General features: G+C 39.4%; 1 protein-coding gene across 1 annotated transcript in view; it reads right to left on the reverse strand.

The window, feature by feature from the left end:
- The window catches only part of PTPRD (protein tyrosine phosphatase, receptor type, D), a 300,216-nt gene that overhangs the window by 5,647 nt on the left and 270,453 nt on the right, over positions 1-24,116 (reverse strand). Inside the window, exons 31-35 of the mRNA XM_010001485.1 lie at positions 16,850-17,135; positions 16,184-16,362; positions 15,234-15,360; positions 14,121-14,246; positions 6,280-6,434 (exon numbers count right to left, since the gene is read on the reverse strand). Of these exons, the coding sequence (XP_009999787.1) occupies positions 6,280-6,434; positions 14,121-14,246; positions 15,234-15,360; positions 16,184-16,362; positions 16,850-17,135 (873 nt within the window). The remainder of the gene's footprint in view (positions 1-6,279; positions 6,435-14,120; positions 14,247-15,233; positions 15,361-16,183; positions 16,363-16,849; positions 17,136-24,116) is intronic.

Below are 24,116 nucleotides of genomic sequence, written 5' to 3' on the forward strand. Positions count from 1 at the left end.
TTGTTCTTCCCCAGATGCAAGACTCTACACTTGCCCTTGTTGAATTTCATCAAGTTTCTCCCTGCCCAACTCTCCAGCCTGTCTAAGTCTCGCTGAATTGCAGCACAGCCTTCTTGTGTGTCAGCCACTCCTCCCAGTTTAGTGTCATCAGCAAACTTGCTGAGGGCACACTCTGTTCCCTCATTCAGGTCGTTGATGAAGATATTGAATAGTACATATCCCAATACCGACCCCTGAGGGACTCCACTAGTCACAGACCTCCAACTAGATTCTGTCACATTGTCCACAACTCTATGACTTCTTCTTTTCAACCAGTTCACAATCCATCTCATTACCTGATCATTAAGACCACACTTCCTTAGCTTATCTATGAGGATGTTGTGGGAGACAGTGTCAAATGCTTTACTGAAATCAAGATAAACCACATCCAGCACTCTACCATCATCTATCCACCCAGTTACTTCTTCATAGAAGGCTACAAGATCAGCCAAACATGAGTTTGCCTTGGTAAAACCATGTTGGATGCTCTTAATGACCCCCTCATCCTTGATATGCCTAGAGATAGTGCCAAGAACAAGTTGTTACGTCACCTTTCCAGGGATGGAGGTGAGGCTGACCAGTCTATAGTTGCCTGCATCCTCCTTCTTTCCCTTCTTGTGGATTGGAGTGTCATTTGCTATCCTCCAGTCCTCAGGCACCTCTCCTGTTGCTCACAACTTACCAAAGAAGATGTAGAGTGGCCTAGCAATGACCTGTGCCAGCTTCCTCAGCACCCATGGGTGCATTCCATCCGGACCCATCACTTTATGGATGTTCAGACTGCTTAACTGATCCCTAACCCAATCCTCATCTACCAAAGCAAACTCTTCCTTTATCCTGACTCCTTCTGGGGATTTAGGGATCTGGGGCTCCTGGCGAGACTCTGCAGGAGTAAAGACAGAGGCAAAGAAGACATTCAGTACCTCTGCCTTCTTTATATCCTCTGTCACCAGGGCACCCGCCTCATTCAGCAGTGGGCCTCTATTGCCTCTAGCGTTAGCTCTACTTGCAGTGTATTTGAAGAAGCCCTTTCTTAAATATTCAATAATAAATATAATTTAGATATTCATTACTGAAATGTTTTCCAGAGAAATTCCAAGTTGGGTGAGTGTTATTATGTGCCTTGCCCAAATTATGTAGTTTAGCCGCCTTGCCTTGCCTCGCCTCGCCTCTCCTCTCTCTTGTCTTGCCTTCTCTCCTTTTTTTTCCCCCTTTCTTTTTTTTTTTTTTTCCTTTGTGGTTGCTAATGGTTTACAAAATAATGCAGAAAATCCTTAGAGTTGCACTTACGCTATGGAGTAGTGAACTGAAACCCCACTTATTCAAACGAAAACTGAAGGAGCTTACAGTCTACAGATATTCGTCAGTGTGGGCTGGGAGCCTACCTTATTTTAATTTGCTGAGTATCCCATAATCTGGATTTTTAATAAAGCATTACAATTCTCTGTAGGGACTCATATAATACAAAATTTATTTTCTTTCACCACTTGTAGTAGGGAACAGGGACAGGGTGGCTGGATATGTGATCTATGTATCTGGGTCCCATACACTAATGTAAAAGGTAATACTGGAACTAAGTAATTCCAGTAATCCTGGTGAGCTTGTTTTCTGAACAGTGCTATATTTCTTATCTTATCAGAACTGCATGGAATCTTAGTGAGCCTTGGCAAGAAAAGCTGAAGTGAGACAATTTTGGGAGATACTTGGAAATGGATTTCACTTCTTATGCCAGTATTCATTCTAAAGTCTTGGTATTTCTTAAAGAATCCTTTTTCCTTCTATGAAGACAGCAAGGTGATACTGTGTTGTCTCAGTCAAAGGAGACCTCCTCAAGATAGCTTATGTTAGATGGTGAGGCCAGTGTGATTATAGAAAAAGGAGAAAACTCCTCTTCTCTTACCATTTTCAAATAAAAAGATCCCTTCGGTAGTCTTGCTGCAGGAATGTCTTCACAGCAGCAGATCTGATTCATAGCTCTCAGTTTTCGTTGGTTTATGCCCTGTTGATAGATGCCTCAGAGCGATCCAAGCCCTATCTGTGCTTATCTTTGGGACACACATTGCAAAAGGAGTCACATTCTGGAGAGCTCTGTGTTTGGAGGTAGGTAGATGGGAGGAACAGTCCATCTTCTCTCTCCCCACATAAGACTAAACAAAATGCCTTTCAAGCCAGCCAAGCAGCAGTGGCATGTTTTTGCTGATTTAGGCAAAGACGGACTGGAACAGGCATCTTGCTTTACCACATAAGTCCACAGCAAGAAAACAGTATAAGGGTTACGATAACTGGCAGAAAAAAATGAACAACAGGTTAAAGCCTGTGACAGAGTATGTACCTGGCCAGTGCTAATTGGCTAATTGGAACAGCGGTGCCTAATTTGAACAGTGATCTCTGATCTATAAAAGAGGGCCAGTTCTGCAGACCCTGCTGCCTCTGCCTGCCCAGCAGACCCTGCTGCAGGACCAGAAGCCGCCGGGAACCCAGCCCCGCTGTCCGGAGGTGCCGAGAGGGCAGGGGGGGCTGCCCCGCAGCCGCTGCCGAGGGGTCGGGGTCCGATGGAGCCCCCGCCCGGTCCGCCTGCCGCTCTGCCCGGGACCGGAGCCCGCCGAGACTCACGGAGGAGCCGCGTCCGCTGCTGCTGCTGGGGGGTCATCCCTGTTACTGGGAAGCCGCCCCCCCACGGACCTGCTGCCGAGCGCTGCCCGCTGGAGAAGAAGCCGCATCCCCGGAGCCACACGCTACGGAAGGTGAACGCGCACACGCACACTCTTAGTCCACTGATTCCACACCTCTCCCTCGGAGTGTTCATTTAATAAGACAATAGTACTTTTACATTATTTTCCTAACATATCCCTAGCCTACCTCTCCTGAATCTTGGTCCCTTGGTCCCTTGGCCCCACAGTTTGTGTTAACCCTTAATAAACCAGTTAACTAGTAAATTAAACATTGCCCTCAGTAACAATTTGTGAGCATGGGGAGGCTGGTATTCTAATCTCCACTCTAAAATACGGTCCCGCAGCGGCCGTTCCTCTGTGAGAGGTGAGCACCTCAGGTTCATCCAAAACCCTCCACATGGGTGGGGGTGGTGGAAGTCACAGAAACATCCTGACAGCTGGTAGCCTCTGTGGCATTGGCACGTGCTGTACAGAAACTGCACATGCACAATCCTGGGAACTATTGCATTACTTTTTCTGACGGAGGCTTTGTTCTCTGATACCACTCATGTGGCTGACTGGTATATGTGACCTTGGTTTAATGGTGTTAGTGTTGTAGAGCAGGGAAGCGTGGTAGTCCTCAGGCTTATTGCTAGCAGTGAACACTGACGCTTAGGATCATCCTGAGTATCATTATGTGGTACATTCAGGACAATCAGGTGATCAGGCCCAGTCAGCATGGGGTCATGAGGGGCAGGTCCTGTTTGACTAACCTGATCTCCTTCTATGACAGGGTGACATGCTTATTGGATGCGGGAAAGGCTGTGGATGTTGTATATCTTGACTTTAGCAAGGCCCTTGACAAGGTTTCTCACAGCATGCTCCTAGAGAAGTTGGCTGCTCATGGCTTGGATGTGCACACACTTCTCTGGATAAAAAACTGGGTGGATGGCCAAGGCCAAAGAGTTGTGTTGAATGAGTTAAATCCAGTTGGTGGCCAGTCACTAGCTGTGTTCCCCAGGGCTCAGTGCCTGTTAAATATCTGTAGTGATTACTTGTATGAGGGGATAGACTGCACCCTCAGTAAGTTTTCAGGTGACACTAAGCTGCATGGGAGTGTTCATGTGCTTGAGGGCAAGGAGAGTCTACAGAGGGATCTAGACAGGCTTGACCGATCGGGCAAGGCCAGTGGCATGAGTCTCAATAAGGCCAAATGTCAGGTCCTGCACCTTGGCCACAACAAGCCCCAGCAGCACTACAGGCTTGGGGGGGAGTGACTGGAGAGCTGCCCAGCAGAGAGGGAACTGGGGGTGCTTACTGACAGCCAGATGAACATGAGCCAGCAGTGTGGCTTGGTGGGCAAGAAGACCAACATCATCCTGGCCGGCATCAGGAATAATGTGACCAGCAGGACCAGGGAGGTGATCCTGCCCCTCTGCTCGGCCTTGGTAAGGCCGCACCTCGAACACTGTGTGCAGTTTTGAACACTGCAGTATAGTAAGGACACGGAAGTGCTGGAGAGGGTGCAGAGAAGGACAAATAAGCTGGTCAGGGGTCTTGAGAACTGGCCCTATGAGGAGAGGCTGTGGGAGCTGGGGCTGTTCAGACTGGAGAAGAGAAGGCTGAGGGAGGACCTCATGGCTCTCTACAACTACCTGAAAGGAGGTTGCGGTGAGGTGGGTGTTGGACTCTTCACCCTACTGACTAGTGATAGGACATGAATAAATAGGGTCAGGTTGTGCCAGGGGACGTTCAGATTGGATATTACGAAAAATTTATTCACAGAAAGAGTGGTGAGAAATTGTAACAACCTTCTCAGGGAGGTGGTGGAGGCACTGTCCCTGGAGGTGTTAAAAAAACTGGTAGACATGGTGTTTCAGGAAATAGTTTAGTGGTTAGAGGTTGTAGGGCAGATGGTTGGACTTGATGACCTTGAAGGTTTTTTCCTTGATGATTCTGTGGTTCTGTGGATAAATACGTTGCTGGGGACATTTGTGTAAGTTGACTAACATTGATAATGATGATTAGCATTCCAATGTCTAAATTGTCATTACAATGATGTTAAAACATTTAAAGACCAAACCATGATGAAATATATTGGATTTTATTTTGTTTCTACCAAAGCCAATGGTAGAAATCTCCATAATTTTGTCATAAAAGATCACACCCATTTGGAATGGATGCATAACCTACTGCAAGCAGTATTTAATTGCATTCACAAGTGGACAAGTTCACATCCTACAAAGAACTTAGAAGAGTACCATCACTTTGCTTTCTTATGTATGTCTGCATAAAGGAATAAATATTGCTTATTACTCCTCTGTTCTCAAGCTCATTAATGTCAGGAATAATGATGCTTGTTCTTATAATGGTTGTCCTTCATTTTTCCTGCCAAATGAATCTCAAACACTGTTATTAAACCACTGTTAGTAAACCATAAAAAACTTATAGTCACACAAAAAAAGTAAGATTCAAGTAATACAAGAGATTAATTCTGGCAGTCTTTCAGATTAGGGGAGTAGAAGGAACAATGTTAAAACACACTGCTGTTTTAATAACTTCTGGTTGCTCCTGGTTTTGGGTGGACAAGAATCTTTCTCCCTGTAGACCATTCACATGCTCTAGTAAACTTGTTCATTTTGTCTTCATGCTATTATTAGGGCATTACTTGGCTTGCAGGAAGGTTCTGGAACTGTAACAGTATTTTGCATATCTGTTATATAAATAATAACATTTCATTTAGCAAAAATTAATTTAATGTTGCAAAAATGAGTACCTAAAATCCTAATGGAATTTATAGAAAACAATTTATTAAATAAGAGATAAAAGATAAATATATTATTTTTAGCCATCTGCTGTAGCCTTTAGAATACTGTAGAGAAAATTAATAAAAAAGCCAGGAGTATTAAAAAAAAGCCCACTCTGGATTATTTCTACACATCCTGCAAGCTGTTTTCATCTGCATATTGATTGTAAAGGCACTGAGGTATGTCATCACATCAAAAAATGGGCATTACATTCTGAAGTTAGGACTCACCAATCCAAACCTTCATGATGCTTTGACAGGCAAAGTTTGTAAACAATGCTTTCTATTCCTTTTCCTTTCTTGAGATAGTTGCCATTTTTTGTCTCTTCTTGATTACCATTAATGTGCTAGTGAGGTGTAACTAGCTTGTTTACAGCTAACAATTCCCACCAATATAACAGCCTCACATTTAATTACCAGGGGGAAAAAAAATAAATCATATATAGCAGCCTGTGATAAGGCTCTTCCTACCACAGTCTGTGTGTAGTATTGACCAGATGGTTCCTTCCCTGCACTAGAGACGTGTTTAAGTGAAGAAAAAATCATGTGATTCCACGTATTTCAGAAGATCCTTTTGTCTGTAAATGGGATATCACAGAACACTTCCCATTCCATAAAGCAGTCCTATGTGTTCCTTTTAAGTTCTTCCATATGATTACATTTTCTAATAGTTCATCAATGCAACTCCATTTACATATACAATTTAATTGTAATCAGTAATCAAGTTCAGAAAAAAACCCAAACAAATATACATTATTTGTTTTGAGGATTTGGTTTACTTACCTGCAATGAACAGAAATTGGTCCATCCTGACCAAACTGCTCTTTTGTTTTATGCACTTGGCCTATGAAGTCAATAAATCCTTCTCCAGACTTCGGAACTCCTTGCTCTGGCCAGTCAGTGAACTGGAACTGCCTCACTGTTCGGGATTGGCCATCCTTTAACAGAAGACACAAATAATGTATCCCAGAAGCATGCTCCAGTGGCTGGAAGTCAGTCAGCCAACAATCAGAAAGACAATCACACAGCAAAGATATTGAAAGGAGGTGGGGAATGGCTAAGATCATGTTTTTGAAGAATCACTACTGGCTGGCGCTTTTGGACACAACAGACTAGAAATGCAGTTTCATTAACAACATAGTATAGATTCCCTTCTGCACTGAATAGGAGAGTGATCTGACATTCTGCCTGTGTAAAAAGCATGTCTGAGGACAAAGACATAACAACATAACCAGATTATATTAATTTTCTGGTAAGTCATGATTTGAATCCTGTGGATCACAAATTCTGTTAAATACAGAGCTGGTAGAATAAAGCCATTAAATCTGTCTCTCCCATTTCCTAGATTTGCTCATCTACTGCACTACAGGAATATCCTCACTGATAATACTCATTTAGCCATTGCCCTCATTGTAGATGGAATCTTTAATGGTATAGTGCTTTTATATGAGGTAGATATTTGCCTGGAAGAAGATGGGTCAAGACAAGCCAGTTTTTAAAAAAAAGAATAAATTTCCCATCATTCACTAATAGCTTGGACTGAGTCAAAAACCGAGACCCAGGGCTTCCTCTCTCAGAACAATTCAGCTTTGGTTAGGAATACTAACAGGATTCCTTAAAAATGCAGAATACTGCAGCATGGTTATATTTATAATTTAGTCACTGGAAGTATTAAACACCAACTTCTACTGCATGTGTGTTTAATATGCAAGTGGTAAGGACACATAAACAGAAAAAATACAATACAGATAGATGAAGTAAATTTGTTTGGAATTTTTAAGTGTTGTTCTTGATGATTTAGACACAGCCTGCACAGCATGAAATGTTTAAAAACATGAGCATAAAAGCATGGGCACATGGGTATATGTGCTACTGATATGAACTAGTCCCTCTGGAACTGTTTTTTATGAAGCACCCACCCTGTCATGTCTTCAAAATGGTCTTCTACTAAGTAAAACTTATGAAAAGTTGAAATTATTATAGGAGATCTCCCCAAAAAGCAACAATTTATGCTGGAGGCAAGAACAATGTTTGTTTTTGTTTTTTTTCCTCTACCACAAACACTCAGCTATTATAGAACTTTAAAATGAAAGAGAAGAATTTTAAAAATAGACAAAGGAAAAACCAACATCTTGCTACTTTGATTTTATATTTCCTCTGGTACTGCAGAATTTGCTTCCCATGTTCCAGATAAGTAAGGAAAAAAGAAAATGTGTGTGTCAGCCACTGCTCCATGAGAGGACACATATGCATTTTTTTTACTTACTATCTTATATATTCCCACTAGGCCACTGTGACAATTTAGTACTCTGTGTCTGTTGAATGTTTCTGCCTACTTAAAGAAAAATATGTTCAAAAATATTTACCCAATTTTATTTGTTGTGGGCATCAACACAAAGAACTAAATATTTCCTACCAAAATGGTATTCTGTCAATGCAGACTTCTCTCATAATGGTCCCTGTGATCCAATTTTCCCCCAAGAAGAGATAATGATATTGCACCCTTAAAATAGCCTTATGCAGATGATATTAATTAATCAAGAAAACAAAACATCAGGTTGATTCCCTCCAAAATAACCTCCCATTCCTCTAAAGGAAAGAAAGAAAACCCTTAAATCTTACTCATTTGCAACAAGTTGGTTAAGGTAATAGAAGCTCTTTATCAATTCTGACCCTAACAGGAATTGTATTAGAATAACACTAACTTTTTAGAGCGTGGAACAGATAAGAAAGATGGTGCTTCACTTAAGTCTGAGCTGTGATTGGAAAGACCATGCATGTCTATGTGCAAAATAGATTTGATGGTAAATGTTTGTTTTTCAAGTATGTCTAAAGTGTGTGTATTGGTATATTTCAGGAATGCAATAACTCAATAAACCACTGCAAGTCTGTGAAAAGTATTTTGATTTAGTTTTAATGGCAACAGCTTCTGTTATTTAATTCTGTTTCATGAGCACAGAAGTAAAGTAAGTTAGTCTGATGGTAGACTAGCATTAAAGCACATTGGGAACTCATCTGCAATTTCTTCCAGAGTTCCCTCTGCTACTGACATTATAAAGAGTGCTGTTTTCCTTTAATGAGATGCTTGCGAATAGCAGCCCAAATACAAATGCCAAATTTTATCATAGAATCATAGAATCCTAGGAGTTGGAAGGGACCTCAAAGACCATCTAGTCCAACCCCCTGCCAGAGCAGAGTCACCTAGAGTACATCACATAGGAACGCATCCAGGTGGGTTTTGAATGTCTCCAGTGAAGGAGACTCCACAACCTCCCTGGGCAGCCTGTTCCAGTGCTCTGTCACTCTCACAGTAAAAACATATTTTTTTTTATATTCACCTCGAACCTCCTATGCTCCAATTTGCACCCATTACCCCTTGTCCTATTGCTGGTCATCACTGAGAAAAGCCTAACTCCGTCCCCCTGACACTCACCCCTTACATATTTGTAAACATTGATGAGGTCACCCCTCAGTCTCCTTTTCTCCAAGCTAAAGAGACCCAGCTCCCTCAGCCTTTCCTCATAAGGGAGATGTTCCACTCCCCTCATCATCTGTGTGGCTCTGTGCTGGACTCTTTTGAGCAGTTCCCTGTCCTTCTTGAACTGAGGGGCCCAGAACTGGACACAATACTCCAGATGTGGCCTCACCAATGCAGAATAGAGGGGGGGAAGGAACTCTCTTGACCTACTAGCCACACCCTTTCTAATGCACCCCAGGATGCCATTCACCTTCTTGGCCACAAGGGCACATTGCTGGCTCATGGTCATCCTCCTGTCTACCAGGACCCCCAGGTCTCTTTCACCTACACTGCTCTCCAGCAGGTCAGCCCCCAACCTGTACTGGGACATCGTGTTGTTCTTCCCCAAATGCAAAACTTTACACTTCTTCTTGTTGAATTTCATCATGTTTCTCCCCGCCCAACTCTCCAGCCTATCTAAGTCTCTCTGAATGGTAGCACAGCCTTCTTGTGTGTCAGCCACTCCTCCCAGCTTAGTGTCATCAGCAGCCTTGCTGAGGATACATTCTATACCCTCATCCAGGTCGTTGATGAAGATGTTGAACAACACCGGTCCCAGTACTGACCCCTGTGGGACTCCACTAGTCACACACCTCCAACCAGATTCTGCCCCATTGACTACAACTCTCTGACTCCTTCCTTTCAACCAGTTCCTGATCCACCTCACTACCTGATCACCAAACCCATACCCATAAAATACTTTACTTTCAAATATTGTGGTGGTTTGCACAGGTAGTTATCAAAATACAAACTTCAGATGCCTATATGGAACAGAGGGCTTCTCGTGTATGATCCTATTGATTGGCTGACTGTTTAGATTTTTTCTTGCCCCTCACTGGGGATATACAATTGCCTTTTGATGAGGCTGTAGAATTTTTAATACTCTTTTACAGCCATCGCTAATAGTTTAGCTTTAAATGAGACTGCCCCAACTGCTCTGGATTTTACAGAGAAAGTGAGTATAAAGCGGTCAGAAGCAGTAGGTTGAAACAGTTACATACATCAAATTCACAGCTTGTTTTCAGAAATAACAGGGAGTTTCACACCAGACATTTGCTGCAGACAACTAGAAAGGTAGTGTGTTGCTTCTCCTGTGCCTGGGGAATAATTGGCGAGCTTGGCTAAGCCAGAGAATGGACAGTATTCTAACATTGTGGATGGGTTTGGAGATAAGAGGGAGAGAGCCTAGTTACAACTGCTGCAGCATTTACTCTTCTTTGAATGCAACAATTTAGTTGGATGGTCTCGATTACTGGGTGGGACAGACATAAAAACCTAACTACATAAAAGCTATAATGTACATTTTGTTAAGTAGTTGCCATCATTTACAGTAAATTTAGAAGGAGCATATAGTTCCCATCACATCTAGATAATTTAAGACTACCCTGCTTTAAAATTTGAGAAGAAATTACATGTGATGGTAAAATGTCATAACAGGATTGCCAAGAGTCACATATGCTTGGCACTTTTAAAAATAGTTGTGTTAATATGAGTCCAATAAAACTATCCTAGAAATTTAAGTTATTCAATCCTCTCAGATTTTTTACTAGTTTGCTGGCTATAAGCAAACAGACTTTCATAAATATCTTAGTTCATTAGATGATTGGACAAGTGGAGAGTGACCTATATTGAGAACTGTCTGAATGGCAGAGCTCAGAAGGCCTTCAGCAGCAGCACAGAGTATAGGTAGAGGTCTCTTGCTAGTGGTGTTGCCCAGGGGTCCAGTACCAGGTCCAGTCCTGTTCAACGTACTCATCAATGACATGATGAAGGGACAGAGTGTAGCCTCAGCAAGTTTGGCGATGACACAAAACTGGGAGGAGTGACTGATACATAAGAAAGCTGTGCTACCATTCAGTGTGACCTGGACAGGCTAGAGAGTTGGGCAGAAAGAACCTATTACAGTTCTACAAGGGCAAGTCCCTCACCTAGGAAGGAATAACCCCATGCACCAGGACAAGTTAGGAGCTGATCTGCCTGGAAAACAGCTCTGCAGAGAAGGGCCCAGGAGTCCTGGTGGACAAGTTAACTATGCGACAGCAATGTGCCCCTGTGGCCAGGGCGGCCTATGGTATCGTAGGGTATATTAAGAATAGTGTGGCCAGTAGGTTGAAGGAAGTCATCCTTCTGCCTAGTGAGGCCACATCTGGAGTACTGGGTCCATCTCTGGGCTCCCCAGATCAAGAAAGACAAGGAACTACTGGAGAGAGTCCTGCAGAGGGCTACAAGGATGACTGGGGGACTGGAGCATCTCTCTTATGAGGAAAGGCTGAGAAAGCTAGATCTGTTTAGCCTGTGGAAGAGAAGACTGAGAGTAGATCTTACAAAAGCTTATGTCAAAAGGGCAGCTGTCAAGAGGATGGGGCCAGACTCTTTTCAGTGGCACTCAGTGAAAGGACAAGGGGCAATGGGCACAAACAGGAACACAGAAAGTTCCATCTCAACATGAGGAAAAACTTATTTACTTTAAGGGCAACAGAGCACTGGAACTACTGCCCAGAGAGGCTATGGAATCTCCGCCTTGGTAATATTCAAAACCTGACTGAATGGCAACCTGTGCCATGTACTTTAGGTGAACCTATTGTAGCAGGGGGGGTTGACTAGGTGAGGTCCAGAGGTCCCTTCCTACCTAAACCATTCTGCGATTCTGTGATTATAAGCTCTTGAGAGAGCTTTTTGAAACTATATACTGTTTGCAGACATTTCAGCTACATCTGTGGCTTTTTGTAATCACTGTTATTTTGTGATCCGAGCTTACAGAATCACAGTTACAGAATTACTGAAATAGAAAAGACCTCTGAGATCATCAAGTCCGACCTACGACTTAACCATCAGCTAGACCATGGCACTAAGTGCCACATCCAGTTTTTCCTTAAACACTTCCAGGGATGGTGACTTCACCACTTCCCTGGGCAGTTCACTCCAGTGTTTAATTGCCCTTTCCATGAGGAAGTGCTTCCTAATATCCAACCTAAACCTCCCCTGATCCAGCTTCAGGTCCGGCCCTCTCATCCTGTCATTAGTTGCCTGGGAAAAGAGCCCGACCTCCACCTGACTCCCTTCAGGTCACTGTAGAGAATGATAAGGTCTCCCTTGAGTCTCCTCTTCTTCATGCTAAACAACGCCAGCTCCCTCAGCCTGTTCTCTGAAGACTTTCCCTCTAGTCCCTTCACCAGCCTTATTGCTCTCCTCTGGACCTGCTCCAGCACCTCAGTATCCCTTGAAGTGAGGGGCCCAGAACTGCACACAGTGCTCGAGGTCAGGCCTCATCAGTGGTGAGTATAGGGGAAGAATTACATCCCTAGGCCACCCTATTCCTGATACAAGCCAGGATGCCACTGGCCTTCCAGGCCACCTGGGCACACTGGTGGCTTCGTGTTCAATGGCTGTCAACAGCCACCCCCCAGGTCACTCTCTACTGGGTCTCTCTCCAGCCAGTCTTTCCCCAGCCTCTAGCACTGCATGGGGTTGTTGTGACCTCATGTGCAGGACTTGGCACTTGGTCTTACTGAACATCACACTGTTGGCTTTAGCCCATTGACCCAGTCTGCCCAGATCCCTCTGCAGCATCTTCCCACCCTCCAGCAGACTGACATTCCCCTCCTCTCCTCAGCTTGGTGTCATCCATGAAGTCACTTAGGGTGGACTCAATTCCCACATCCAGGTCATTGGTAAAGATACTGAATAGGATTGGGCCCAATACTGATTGCTGGGGGACATCAGTGGTCACTGGACACCAACTGGATGCATCTCCATTCACCACCACTCTCTGGGCCCAGTCATCCAGCCAGTTTTTAACCCAGTGAAGGGTGCACCTGTCCAAGCCATGGGCTGCCATGAACTATGGTGGGCTATGTTACAGTAGGGCTCCAGGAGCTTGGTGAGCTGTCACATAAGACCTCTTCCAGCTTGAGGTGGGACAGATTTTTAACACATGATCTATGAAAACTATCAGCACAGTTGTAATTAAATTGGCTTTGATTGTCTATGCCTACAAATGTGGTTAAAGACTAGTGTTAGGAACCTGTTCTCCACTTTTGTTAAGCACAAATAGGTTAGAGAAGGTATAAGCCATGTGATCCTTACCAGATTTCAAATAGAATGTAAATCAGATCCTTTGTGTCTACAATCTCTTTTCAAAATCACACCCCTAAGCCTCATTTGACAAATTAAAATGTTCAAATGCTGACTTCGTTAGTTACAATACAGACTAGCTAATTGCCAGTAGTATCCAATTCTACTTGAAACTGATATTAAAAGCAGCAGTGTAGCAAACTATGAGAAAGCCTAGTTATTTTGCATGCTGACTGGAAACTGAGTAATCGCTCGTATTATTCCTGGACAGTACATCCTGCTGCTTTGCTTGAACAAATAGGATTCTATAGCCCTTACAGAAATGGAGGCTGTTAGTTATTTTTCATGCCATGCAAACTAAAGTGCTAGAAATCAAAAGTCTGAGAAATCTCAATATATTTGTAAAGTTTATTTACATGTAGTCTTGTATCAGTGCTCTGCTTTAGACTCAGAAATTCAGGTAAGAAATGCAGTATGAAAATGAGGATCCTAGGGTCACAGCTGCATGTAGCTACTCTGCAGATATAAAATAGTGCTAAAAATATGCTATGCCAAAAATTAAATTATAATGTGCAAAGCCTGTCAAGCTTTTTTTTTATGAATGCTATTTGCTTTGCAGTTTTTAAATCTCAGTGTATTAACTTTCATACTCACTCAACCTAGAGGGTGGTGCAAAACAACACATTTACAACTGTAAGTGCAAAAATTGCTCCCATAAATGATCAAGCAGGAAATGAGGAAACAGGGGAAAATGGTCCTACAATCACCTAATGTATTTTGGCACAAATAGTTATACAGAACTTAGCAAAGTTGGGCTGCCCCAATGTTAGATCTGAATTAAGTCAATTGCTCTTAAACTAAGAATCCATTAATTTAATAATAATCTGCTTTTTGTTTATTGCTTGTACAAATTACATTCCTAGGGTTTTTCTAATAGTAAAAATATATTAAAAAAAAATAAAAAGAGAAAAATTAATAAATCAACATTTTGTTTTAAATTTATGTGATATACTGTAGAGCTATGTTAACTTACCCTTGCATCTGTAACTTTGAATTCCCTCAGAATGTACTGTGGCATATTGTACTCTGCCATTGGATCTACCACAAAATATTGATATCTGGCTGAACGCTCTGCAGGCCAGTACTGGTGGCATTTTTCCTACAAAACAACAAAGCAAAATACATTTCCTGTGACTCCAGACCACTAACATAAACTTACATAAATCCTTTTCTATTCAGATAAGTTAAATGCTCATGGAAGGTAAAATTAGTGACAGGAACATGAGTTGTTTTTCTTGCTGTGAACATGAAGTTTCACACTTGGAATAAAAAATATTCTCAATATTGTATTGCAAAGGTTGTTTCATTCTGGTCCCTGTACAGCTGAACTAATTAATAGTTTTGCTCAGTGCTATTACAGTGAAAATAGCCTAATTTTCAATACAGAATGAAATTTGTATCTTGAGGCCACCTTCTGTTTTCTTTCTTCTTCCCTGTTTAAGCAAGTCCCCTGCCCTCAGTCAAGACTATCTCTGCAGGCACTAGCTGTGTCCTGAGTAACTTCTATTCCTGAGTTACATGGCTTGAATCAGATTTTACTTTTCACATACCAGATATATCTTGATGCAATCTGTCCAGATAGTAAACTTTCTATTTACTTTTTCTTTCTATTAGACACAACAGAACTGGAATGAGTTTATGACTGTAAACTGCATGCTGAAACTTTAAAGTTCAGAGCTATCAACACACAGGAGACATTCAGATCTCAAAAGCATCACACTTTCTTTTAATGTTGTTAAAAACAGATACTGCAAAAGCAAAGTTTCCAAATAAGAAATATCCATATTTTTTTTCAGCAGACAGCAATGCTCCCCCTGCATACTTCAGAATATCAAAATGCAGACTGAGTTGCTGAATCTTAGTGTGTCCCACAACAAAATGCCATGTCTAGTTTGTCTATTGCAACACATCTACAGATCGGAAAAGCTTTGCAACTGGTGACTGAAAGTGCCACCAATATTTCAAAAGCAGAAGGAACCTAATCTTCACCTTTATCTTAAGACATTCCCATAACAAAAAAATATTTCAATAAAGAATCATTACAGCAAACATTTTAGTAAAGGGATAACATTACAGCAGTACTTACTCTGCCCATTTCTCGTAGCTTAGTAAGCATGACCACAATTGTAGAATTATGCTCCCAGAGCATTCTCCAGAAGTCTTCAGTTGTTTCTGCTAAAGGGCCCTGGGTAGCTATGTAAGCTTTTTGTTGTCTATGTTGAAAAAAGAGTAAATTAAGAAAAAAAAATTAATAAAAAAAGTTAATTGATACATATGTTCTCTGTTTATATGTAAACATCTACAGGGAAAAAAAATTACATGCTATTAATAATAATCACATTAAAACCTTATTATGATTGTTTAATCAAACTATGGCTTTTTTAGTTTTAGGACTTTGAGGTGGAAATCACTCTGTTAATATTATGATATATATCTTTAGCATTACTATTTAAATGTTATTGCAACTCTAATAGCTCAATTTTGTATGCTGTAAAAAGCACTTAAGAAACACTTAGTTGTGCTGGTTCATTTTGTAGAAATAACTGTCTAAGAGTTTATTAAGTTTAGGAATTATAGCATTAAGTAGGTTCTTATTAACTCCTTTTCAACAACTTGATGCCTCCAGCAAAAGGCAGGAAGAAAATTTAGGAATGGACCTCATTTTTAGGCCTTAATATTCCACTAGTGGAAGCTACCACCAAGCTGTTAAAAGCTCTTGAATCAGCAACATTAAGAGACGATGACCAGTTCATATTGTTCTTGCACCTTTCCATCAACAGAAACATCCCTGTGTGTGACATTGGAGATGAAGTAAAAATACCATGTTTAAGACTCCATGTTACAGAATTTTCTTCTATTGTATGGATAAAAAGCTAAACTTTCTATTAATATTTATAAAAGCACCCCATCAAACATGGCATGCAGAGATAATAAGACTACATTTCAATGCTAAATTTTGTTATTTTCAATAGAATTTAATAAATATTTTTGTAAACTTTTAAAGCAGTCCACAGGAGAACACATCAACATTAGTACCTGTATCCATCAATGAAACTGGCATTAATATAATCAGAACCTTCTACTCCTCGGATTGGCTGCAAGCATACCCTTGTAGACTCATATGGCATAATATTGACAAGGCGATTTTTGAATTTATTACATGGAAGATTGGCACTGATGAATCTTGAAGTGTGAGCCTTAGAGCTAGAGAGACGCTGTTGAAAACAAATTAAAAGAATGAAGGCAAAGTGTAACAAAAACAAATGACAAATCTGATTTGATGATCTCTGTTCATCATCCATTAACAAATAATTTCAATTTCAGATGCTTACTTTTTCATATTCTCTAAATTATAGAGAATTATAAAGAATCTTATATTACCTAAATATATAATAAAAGTTTAAAGTCTGCTCCATTAAGGCATATGGACAAATCTGAGTAGTAAATCATCACAGAAACACACATTTTAAGCTATTGAAACAATAAAGGAGAAGGGGGGTTATATTGCCCTCACTGAGTTTTTCTTATCTGGACACCAGTTGAGAATAGAATGGTACATTTTACAAAGGATCATCTTCCTAATTAAAAAATTTACCTTGCTGGTATCTTATTTTTGATTACTGGAAACAACAGGTGGAGGATAGAGTAGTATTAAGTGTTACACCATTTGTTTTGGTTCCCCAGAACATAAAATCCCAGTACCTTAAATTCCAGCTCCATTCCTGTGACATTCTCGCCTGTTTCTATCTGTGTCAGCTTCTGGATATATGCATACAGGTTTCTGGCTGGCACTTCAGTATTTCCACATGTCACTGCTTCCACCAGTGCATCGTGGATAAAGATGTATTGGTCCTCAGTCTGAACCATGTAATTCCTCTGTGCTCTCATTAGAGTTACATGGCCATAAATATCTACAGTCTTTTCATGCTTTATTCTCTCTAACATGGCGTCTATCACAATGAAACAGCCAGTCCTGCCGACTCCAGCACTAAAAGGAAACGAGCATAGGAGGGAAAACATGAAGGATTATTTCATGCGTTGTGCTTACTTTGATGTCATTCAACTTTTAAAGTTTCATAAGACTGCTTTGAACAGCATGTTTTTCTGACTATGAACATCAGCTTTTGTGAAAGAGGTTGGTGCTCTGAAAAAAGTATACTCCTTTAACTCCCATTGCAAGCAATTCATAATGTGGAATGCATTTATATGAGATCTTTGCATCTTGCAGTTTCAGGCTTGACTATAAGAGAAGTAAAGCACTATGCAACATGTTCTAGAAATTTGAGTTTTTAAAAATGGAAATTACTGGAGATGATGAATCCTCTAAGAATACATGCTTTATTTGTAGTATGATTTCTAACTCATTAAACAGGCTGTTGTTGTTAATCTGTTTACTGAGGTGATTTTATTGGCAAACAATAATGTTACAGAAAATAAAGTCCTACATATTTCTACCAAACTTTGGAGGTAAACTTTCTCTCCCTCTCCCTACTCTGTCAATGAGTTTCCTGTTAATATGGTTTGATCTGTCCTCTGCTTTTTCACTTAACCATACTGTTATTCTTCGCAATGTAGACCCACGCCTAGTTATCCATGCTACCTATGGAAAAAACAACAGGTGGACACTTCAGTGTCTGTCTTGCATCTCTAGGAAAATGTAAGAAAGACCTGGAACAGTGGGAACCTGGACCAGGAATGCTCAGTCATGACATTATTTCAAAGGACATATATAATAGGATTAAAATACTCTTAAAGACAAAGCTTGAAATCACAGCATTGAATTTATGTCTAGACTGATGAGGAATCTTTCAGGCAGAGACGAAGTTAATGCTTCCTCAAAGGTGCTAAGTTAAGTCAGTTTTAGGTTTTAGGCAGAAGCTGAAGTGACTATGTCAATCCTGTTAACGCCAAATAAACTACTACTTCTTAGCTCACTTCAAGGTAAGGTATTCCTCAGGAACAATTCTGAGCTATACATTTGCTTTCCCCTCTTTGGTGGGACTTGAAGGCAGAAGAACACGAGTCAGCTGTGAGCTTGGCACAGGAATAAAACCTTGATCATGAAATACTTAGATGGATCTAAGAGAATTACACCTGTCTCAGTTATAGACCTATGTAACAGCAGTTTCTTTTTATGATACTTGTCAAAATGTGACAGACCTTCAAGTATTTCCAGTCATTCCCTCCCTATCTCAAATGTGTTGTCTCTTACATGTATAAGCTACCTTTAATATATACTAAGGACAATGTTACGCAATCAGGAGAGAATAAAGAGGCAGTTCCCATGCTGATGTGATTGCTGTTAGTCATACATGATGCTTTATCACACATTTGGCATAAGTGAACAGGAATGATGTAGAATGACTATGAAAAAGACTACAGAATACAGAACATAGTATTGGATAGGACATCAAATAGGTATGGCCAAAAATAGGACATCGACGGCACTGAATCAAATCTTGAGATGGATGACTGTCTTTTTGTAGCCATGTACAGGGCTGATGTTTAGGAAGTTTTGTTTCAACAATTTGCGTACATGTACCCTATATAAAGCACAAGTGTAGAACATAATTCTGTTTGTGTATCATTTTTGTATGCTGGATCACATCACATCTTTGACAATGAACGCTTAACCGTTCTCAGTAAGAGGAATGGTAGCGTGTAGTACAGTAAGCAACAGTTGACAAACCCTTAAGACATAGATATTATCTAAGTTAAGGACATTTAAGAACACCACAAAGTGCCACTTCTTGAAAATTGATAGAATAAAAATAATTACCACCCAGCTTCTAGAATACAACTATATGAACCCCAAGATGATCTTAGTTCTTCTATTTTCATGAGATATCAAATACCATAAGCCCATTCTGAAGTCAATAATTAAGGGTAAAACCTTATTCTTGCATTACAGATTAAGAACTTTGGCCAATAACCAGCAAAACAAATCAGAAAGAAGTGCAGAGCTGAAAGATGTTTTAGTTTCACACCAACTAAGTTTTGTTTCTAAGATTCTATTTTTACATATTGTTAATCATAAACTCTTGCCACCAGTTACTCTTAAAGAGAAACATATCCCCTTCAAACAGCTGACTTCCACTAACAGATGAAGTGCATCAATCTCAGCTTTCTTAGATGCCACTCTGACAAGAATTAATCAATATTGTGAGCTTAGGAAAACTCACCAATCAATTATATTGATCAATGGGAGTTGTAGAGAAAGAGAATATACAAACAAATGAAATGATGGCTATCCTAGTCAAATGGGAGTTCATTTACCTTGTATAATAAAAGCTCTGCATTCGAAACCTTAGTGATCTCAGTCTTGGTAATACTGGTGGACAAAAGCTGCAAAAATTGCCTCACTATTGGTTTTGTTTGTTTGTTTCTTTGTTTTTTTTCCAATGAAATCACCAAAAGTAGCACACATTTGTATGTCAGATTGGTTTACATAAAATTTTAAACCATGTCTTAAGCAATGGCTCTTTTCATCCATTTTTCATCTGTCTAACAAGCACTGGACAAGTGAGAATTAAAAGTAGTTTAGAACATGGTTCTCTCTACTGTAATATATTAATGAACACTTCCAGCTGTGTTTATAACTGGAAATGCTATTTTTCAGTTCAAAGATGAAAAGGCTCACTGGTAACTATAGATCTCAACTGCAAAATTCCAACACAGTTAAATGCTTGCACCTTCAGCTGGAACAGGCAGTTTTCATTTCTCCTCATCTTCTAGTATCATGTATATATATTTACTCTTCCTGCAAGCATACTCAAAGAGGAATAGTTATTAGCATACTGTACCCAGAAGATGTTTGCTAATTAACAGGTTTATGCAGAGATTGTGAAAGCATGAAACCAGACCAAAACACATTACTATGCATTGGTATTTTCATAAGGATTGAGAGGCTGACACACTACATTTATTGAAGCATTTGGCTCCACAAGGCTCCTGACACTCCTGATCATTTCATCCAACAAGATATTTTACTTTCTAAAGGTGTTCAGGACATTCCAACTCTGCCAATGATAAATGAGCTTGGTGTCTACCAGACTGGCCTGTTTGGTTTCCAGGTAAAAATGTAATCAATGCCATGAATATTTTAACTTTCTTCCTCCATGCCCCCCCACACCTTCTAACTGCAAACTCCAATATCCTATCTTCATCCTGTGTTTCTTTCTCTTCTGCTATCATACATGCGTATTAATATGGTACCAAAACACTGCTGGGAAACCATGCAATCTGAATGCTCACTAATATGCAACTGAAATACAAAATAATAATAAAAAACATCCTATCAACTTTCTGCTAACACTGATAATTCATCTAATAAGAACAATTTCAAAAAACAATTAAACACTTGTTATTGACTTTCTTGCCTTTTTGGTTTACATCTTTTGGTGTTACTATCAAACTTATAATTTCAATAACATATTTGACCATTTCAGATAGTGAAAAAGACTGAAAACCTAAGCAATCTGTTAAACAGGTATGCCCACTAGGAAAATGTTATTGCTTCACATATTATCATTTATCTAATTGTAACATTTGTTTTCACTTTCTAAAAACATGACTAACTCAGTCCCATGAACTGAAAAATATTTAATGTCCTGTGATGCAATACAGCTGCAGTTCACAGAAGCTAAGAGGCATAAGGGGGCAATTCCACATTAAAATCACTGTATGGATGTGTTAAAGATTGGCTTCTGTGATTAATTTGTAGCTCTTTAAATGATGACCCTTTACTGACACTTCAGTGATTTGGCAAAGGAAGGCAGTGTAATTACCAGTATTCACAGATCATTTCATTGAAAGCAAGGACAGTAAAATATGGACCAAAAATAATTGAGGACATTTTTGACTCATACCAGGGGAAAATGTTATTAAATATTATAGTTCCACACTGAACGAAACTTGCATTTATGAACTAAAAGTATATAAAATTGCTTGTGATTTGGGAAACATATAAAAAAAAAATATAAAAAAATCCTGGATTTCACAGAGGAACTTCATATGATTAATTAGATTACAGGCCCACAGAAGTATTGGAGCAGTTTTGACAAGGACAATATTTGGATTATGCTATCCTATTCCTGTTATTAGAAAACAGTTAGAAAAAATTAGAATTAGAACATTAGAAACAGTTGAAAAACCACTCTTCTACTCAGGAAAGTGCAGCAAAAGCCCCTTATGAAACTACTGAGCATCTTTTTCAAGCAATACATTTGATTAAAATAGCATAAAGACTATGCAAACAAGTAAATTTAAATTTCATTTTAGAAGAGATTTCCAGACTGGTGGTACCAGCTTATAAGTGACCTTTGAGAAATAGTCTGCAAGTGCACAATGACTTTCTTTTCTTCTCACTGTGGTAATGATCAGATAACAGCAATAAGGTAGGGCATACAACACATTTTTAGGTGTAATGCTTCACTAAAGAAAATATTTTAGCATTGCATTTTCTGCACCTCTATGCTGTGCATGGCTGCACCTATATTTTTCACTGAAGATACAAAAAGCTTCTTAAAATGAACAAGGGAAGAAAATTACAGAAAACAGGAGATTTCACTACAAGTAGATAAAGCTCAGATTAGAGCTTCCCAGAGTTTGTATACATAACATAGGAGGCTCCAAATCAAAAGTCAGCCTTAGACCTCTTCTTCCTTTACTGAGCTTATTGAAGATTCTCCTTTAATTCTGTATGTTCTCAGAATTCTAGTACTGCCATAAATTCCTGAAATACAATTGACTCAAATTCAAGCCAGTTTTTTTGCAATATGCTATCACAGAAGTGTGATATTCAGGAAGTAAATCTGTTCTTCATCTAACCCTGTGTTCAGCTCTGGATAGATCAAGCACAAGAGGCTGTGTTACCAGATTGTATCATGAACACAAACAAACTCTCACATTTTAAAACATACAGAATCAAAACTAGAAGAGATTTTTCTATTGAATGCCATGTATAGGGAATAATTGTTTATTACATTAATTGCAAAAGCTGAGTTTTCCATGCAGGATTAAACTGTAGCATTATTAACGTTCAACAAAACAAAAACTGCTGTAATGGAATGTCCTCTTAAAACATTTTTGTAACAATTAATTTTAAAAACTTACTGTGACTCATTACCTTCAATTAAAGACAGATCTATTAATGAACAGCTAGCTGTAGTAAATAGGGAAAATGATAGTTCTGGGTAATTTATGGGAGGAAATACACTGTGATCCTAACATCACTAAATAAAAGTGAAGATTATTGCGCAACAAAGAGGTCAATGAGTAGAAATGCTGCTTGTCACTAACTACTGCTTCTTGCTTTCTTTGTATTTCAACCCGTTTTTTGCTTTCTCAGGCTGGAATGTTTTGAGAAGTTGTTTTGTACTTTTGCATATTTCTTTACATTTCCATTCACATTACATTTTCATGTGGAACATGTAGAAGATGCATTACCCTATCTGTGTGGGAAACAGCAAGATCAACTGATGCTATCTGAAAATTAATTAAAGAAGGTTGGAAGAAATGTGCTCTGCAGTACTGGGTAACAGGATGACCTTGAAAGTACTTGCTGAACACTAAGGTGCTTCCTAGTTTCAGAGTCCTTCTGGACCCCTTACTGATTCTGTGTTTCTATAACTATTGTGGTCAACAATTCTTTCTTTTTCTTAACACTAGCTGCTCTCAGGATCTCTGCTTTTGGTCAGAACACTACCTTTTGCCATTCGTTATGCTTGAGTTTAACACTGACAGAACAGTTACAATCATCAATCTGATCATCATCCAGACACATTATTTCATCTGGTAAGTACAAAGCAAAACACGAACATTTCTATCACTAAAAATTTCACATTTTTTAGTCACAATTTGTCATTTAGGGGTTGGCCACTAGTTCTCTTTTTTGCAGGATTTTGAACTTTATCAGCAGATCCTGGGGACAAGTTATAAGGAAAATCATGGGAGTTTTGATGTAGAAGTTTCAAAGTAGCTGTAAAATGAGATTGGATAGCATTATAATAATTTTTAAACAATTTAAAACTTCTTTTTAAAATTCAGGTGCCAAAAGTTATAAAAGTCACCACAATGCAGAATTCACTCAGAACAGCATTGACAAAATATGATAATAAGCAATGAACCCTGAAGTAAGTCTATATTATGAAAAACGAAGAAAGATTAATATTCAGGTCAGAATACTGATTGGAAAGCCTCCATAAAAAGATAACAGACTATTTTTAAAGCTGCATTTTACTTCTAGAGGCACAGGGAGATGGTTTAATGAGGCTTTTATGCTGATTACTTTAGATAAAAATACAGCCTGTTTGAAGTTAGCCAAACATGCCGGGTAGCCAAGTTGATGCAATGTGTTCCAGTATACTCTGTATCCATGGATATTTTGGAATTTACTCTAGGTACAGCTGGGAAATTTCAGAGATACCCCTTTCTAGAATTCAGTTATTGGTTTATAATAATATTTTTACATTTCCTGCAGATGGCTGGATTCTTTTCTTCACTCTTAATTCAGAATTCATTACAGACAGCTGCTGGCTCTGATAGAACCTAATTGATCTTTTACTAGACTCAGCTGCAAGCAGTCAGATCTTCTTTTCCTTTGTGGGGTATATTATATATAAACATGGGTGTGGAGAAAAATAACCAATTAAGTAAATACATATGGATAAAATGACTCACTAAGAGCACTGATCAAATAATGTAACAAACCATAGCTTAGGTCAAAGGAAATTACAGGCCTTGTAGGACTTGATAATATATATGGAAATAATTATCAGCACCAACATATCTGTAATTTGAGATAACACATGGAAAAGGCATTGCTTCTGTTAAAAAACAACAAAAACAAAAACAAACAAAAAACCCCTCATAGAAAATTATTACATTTTAATAAGGGACAGGTTACTTCATTGAGAGAAAATTTGTCAGTCTCTAGGAAACCTGCTTAATGGAAACCACTTGTTGGCTG

This window comes from Chaetura pelagica, unplaced genomic scaffold (assembly GCF_000747805.2).
Source record: "Chaetura pelagica isolate M959 unplaced genomic scaffold, ChaPel_1.0 scaffold327, whole genome shotgun sequence".
NCBI classification, from domain to species: Eukaryota; Metazoa; Chordata; class Aves; order Apodiformes; family Apodidae; genus Chaetura; species Chaetura pelagica.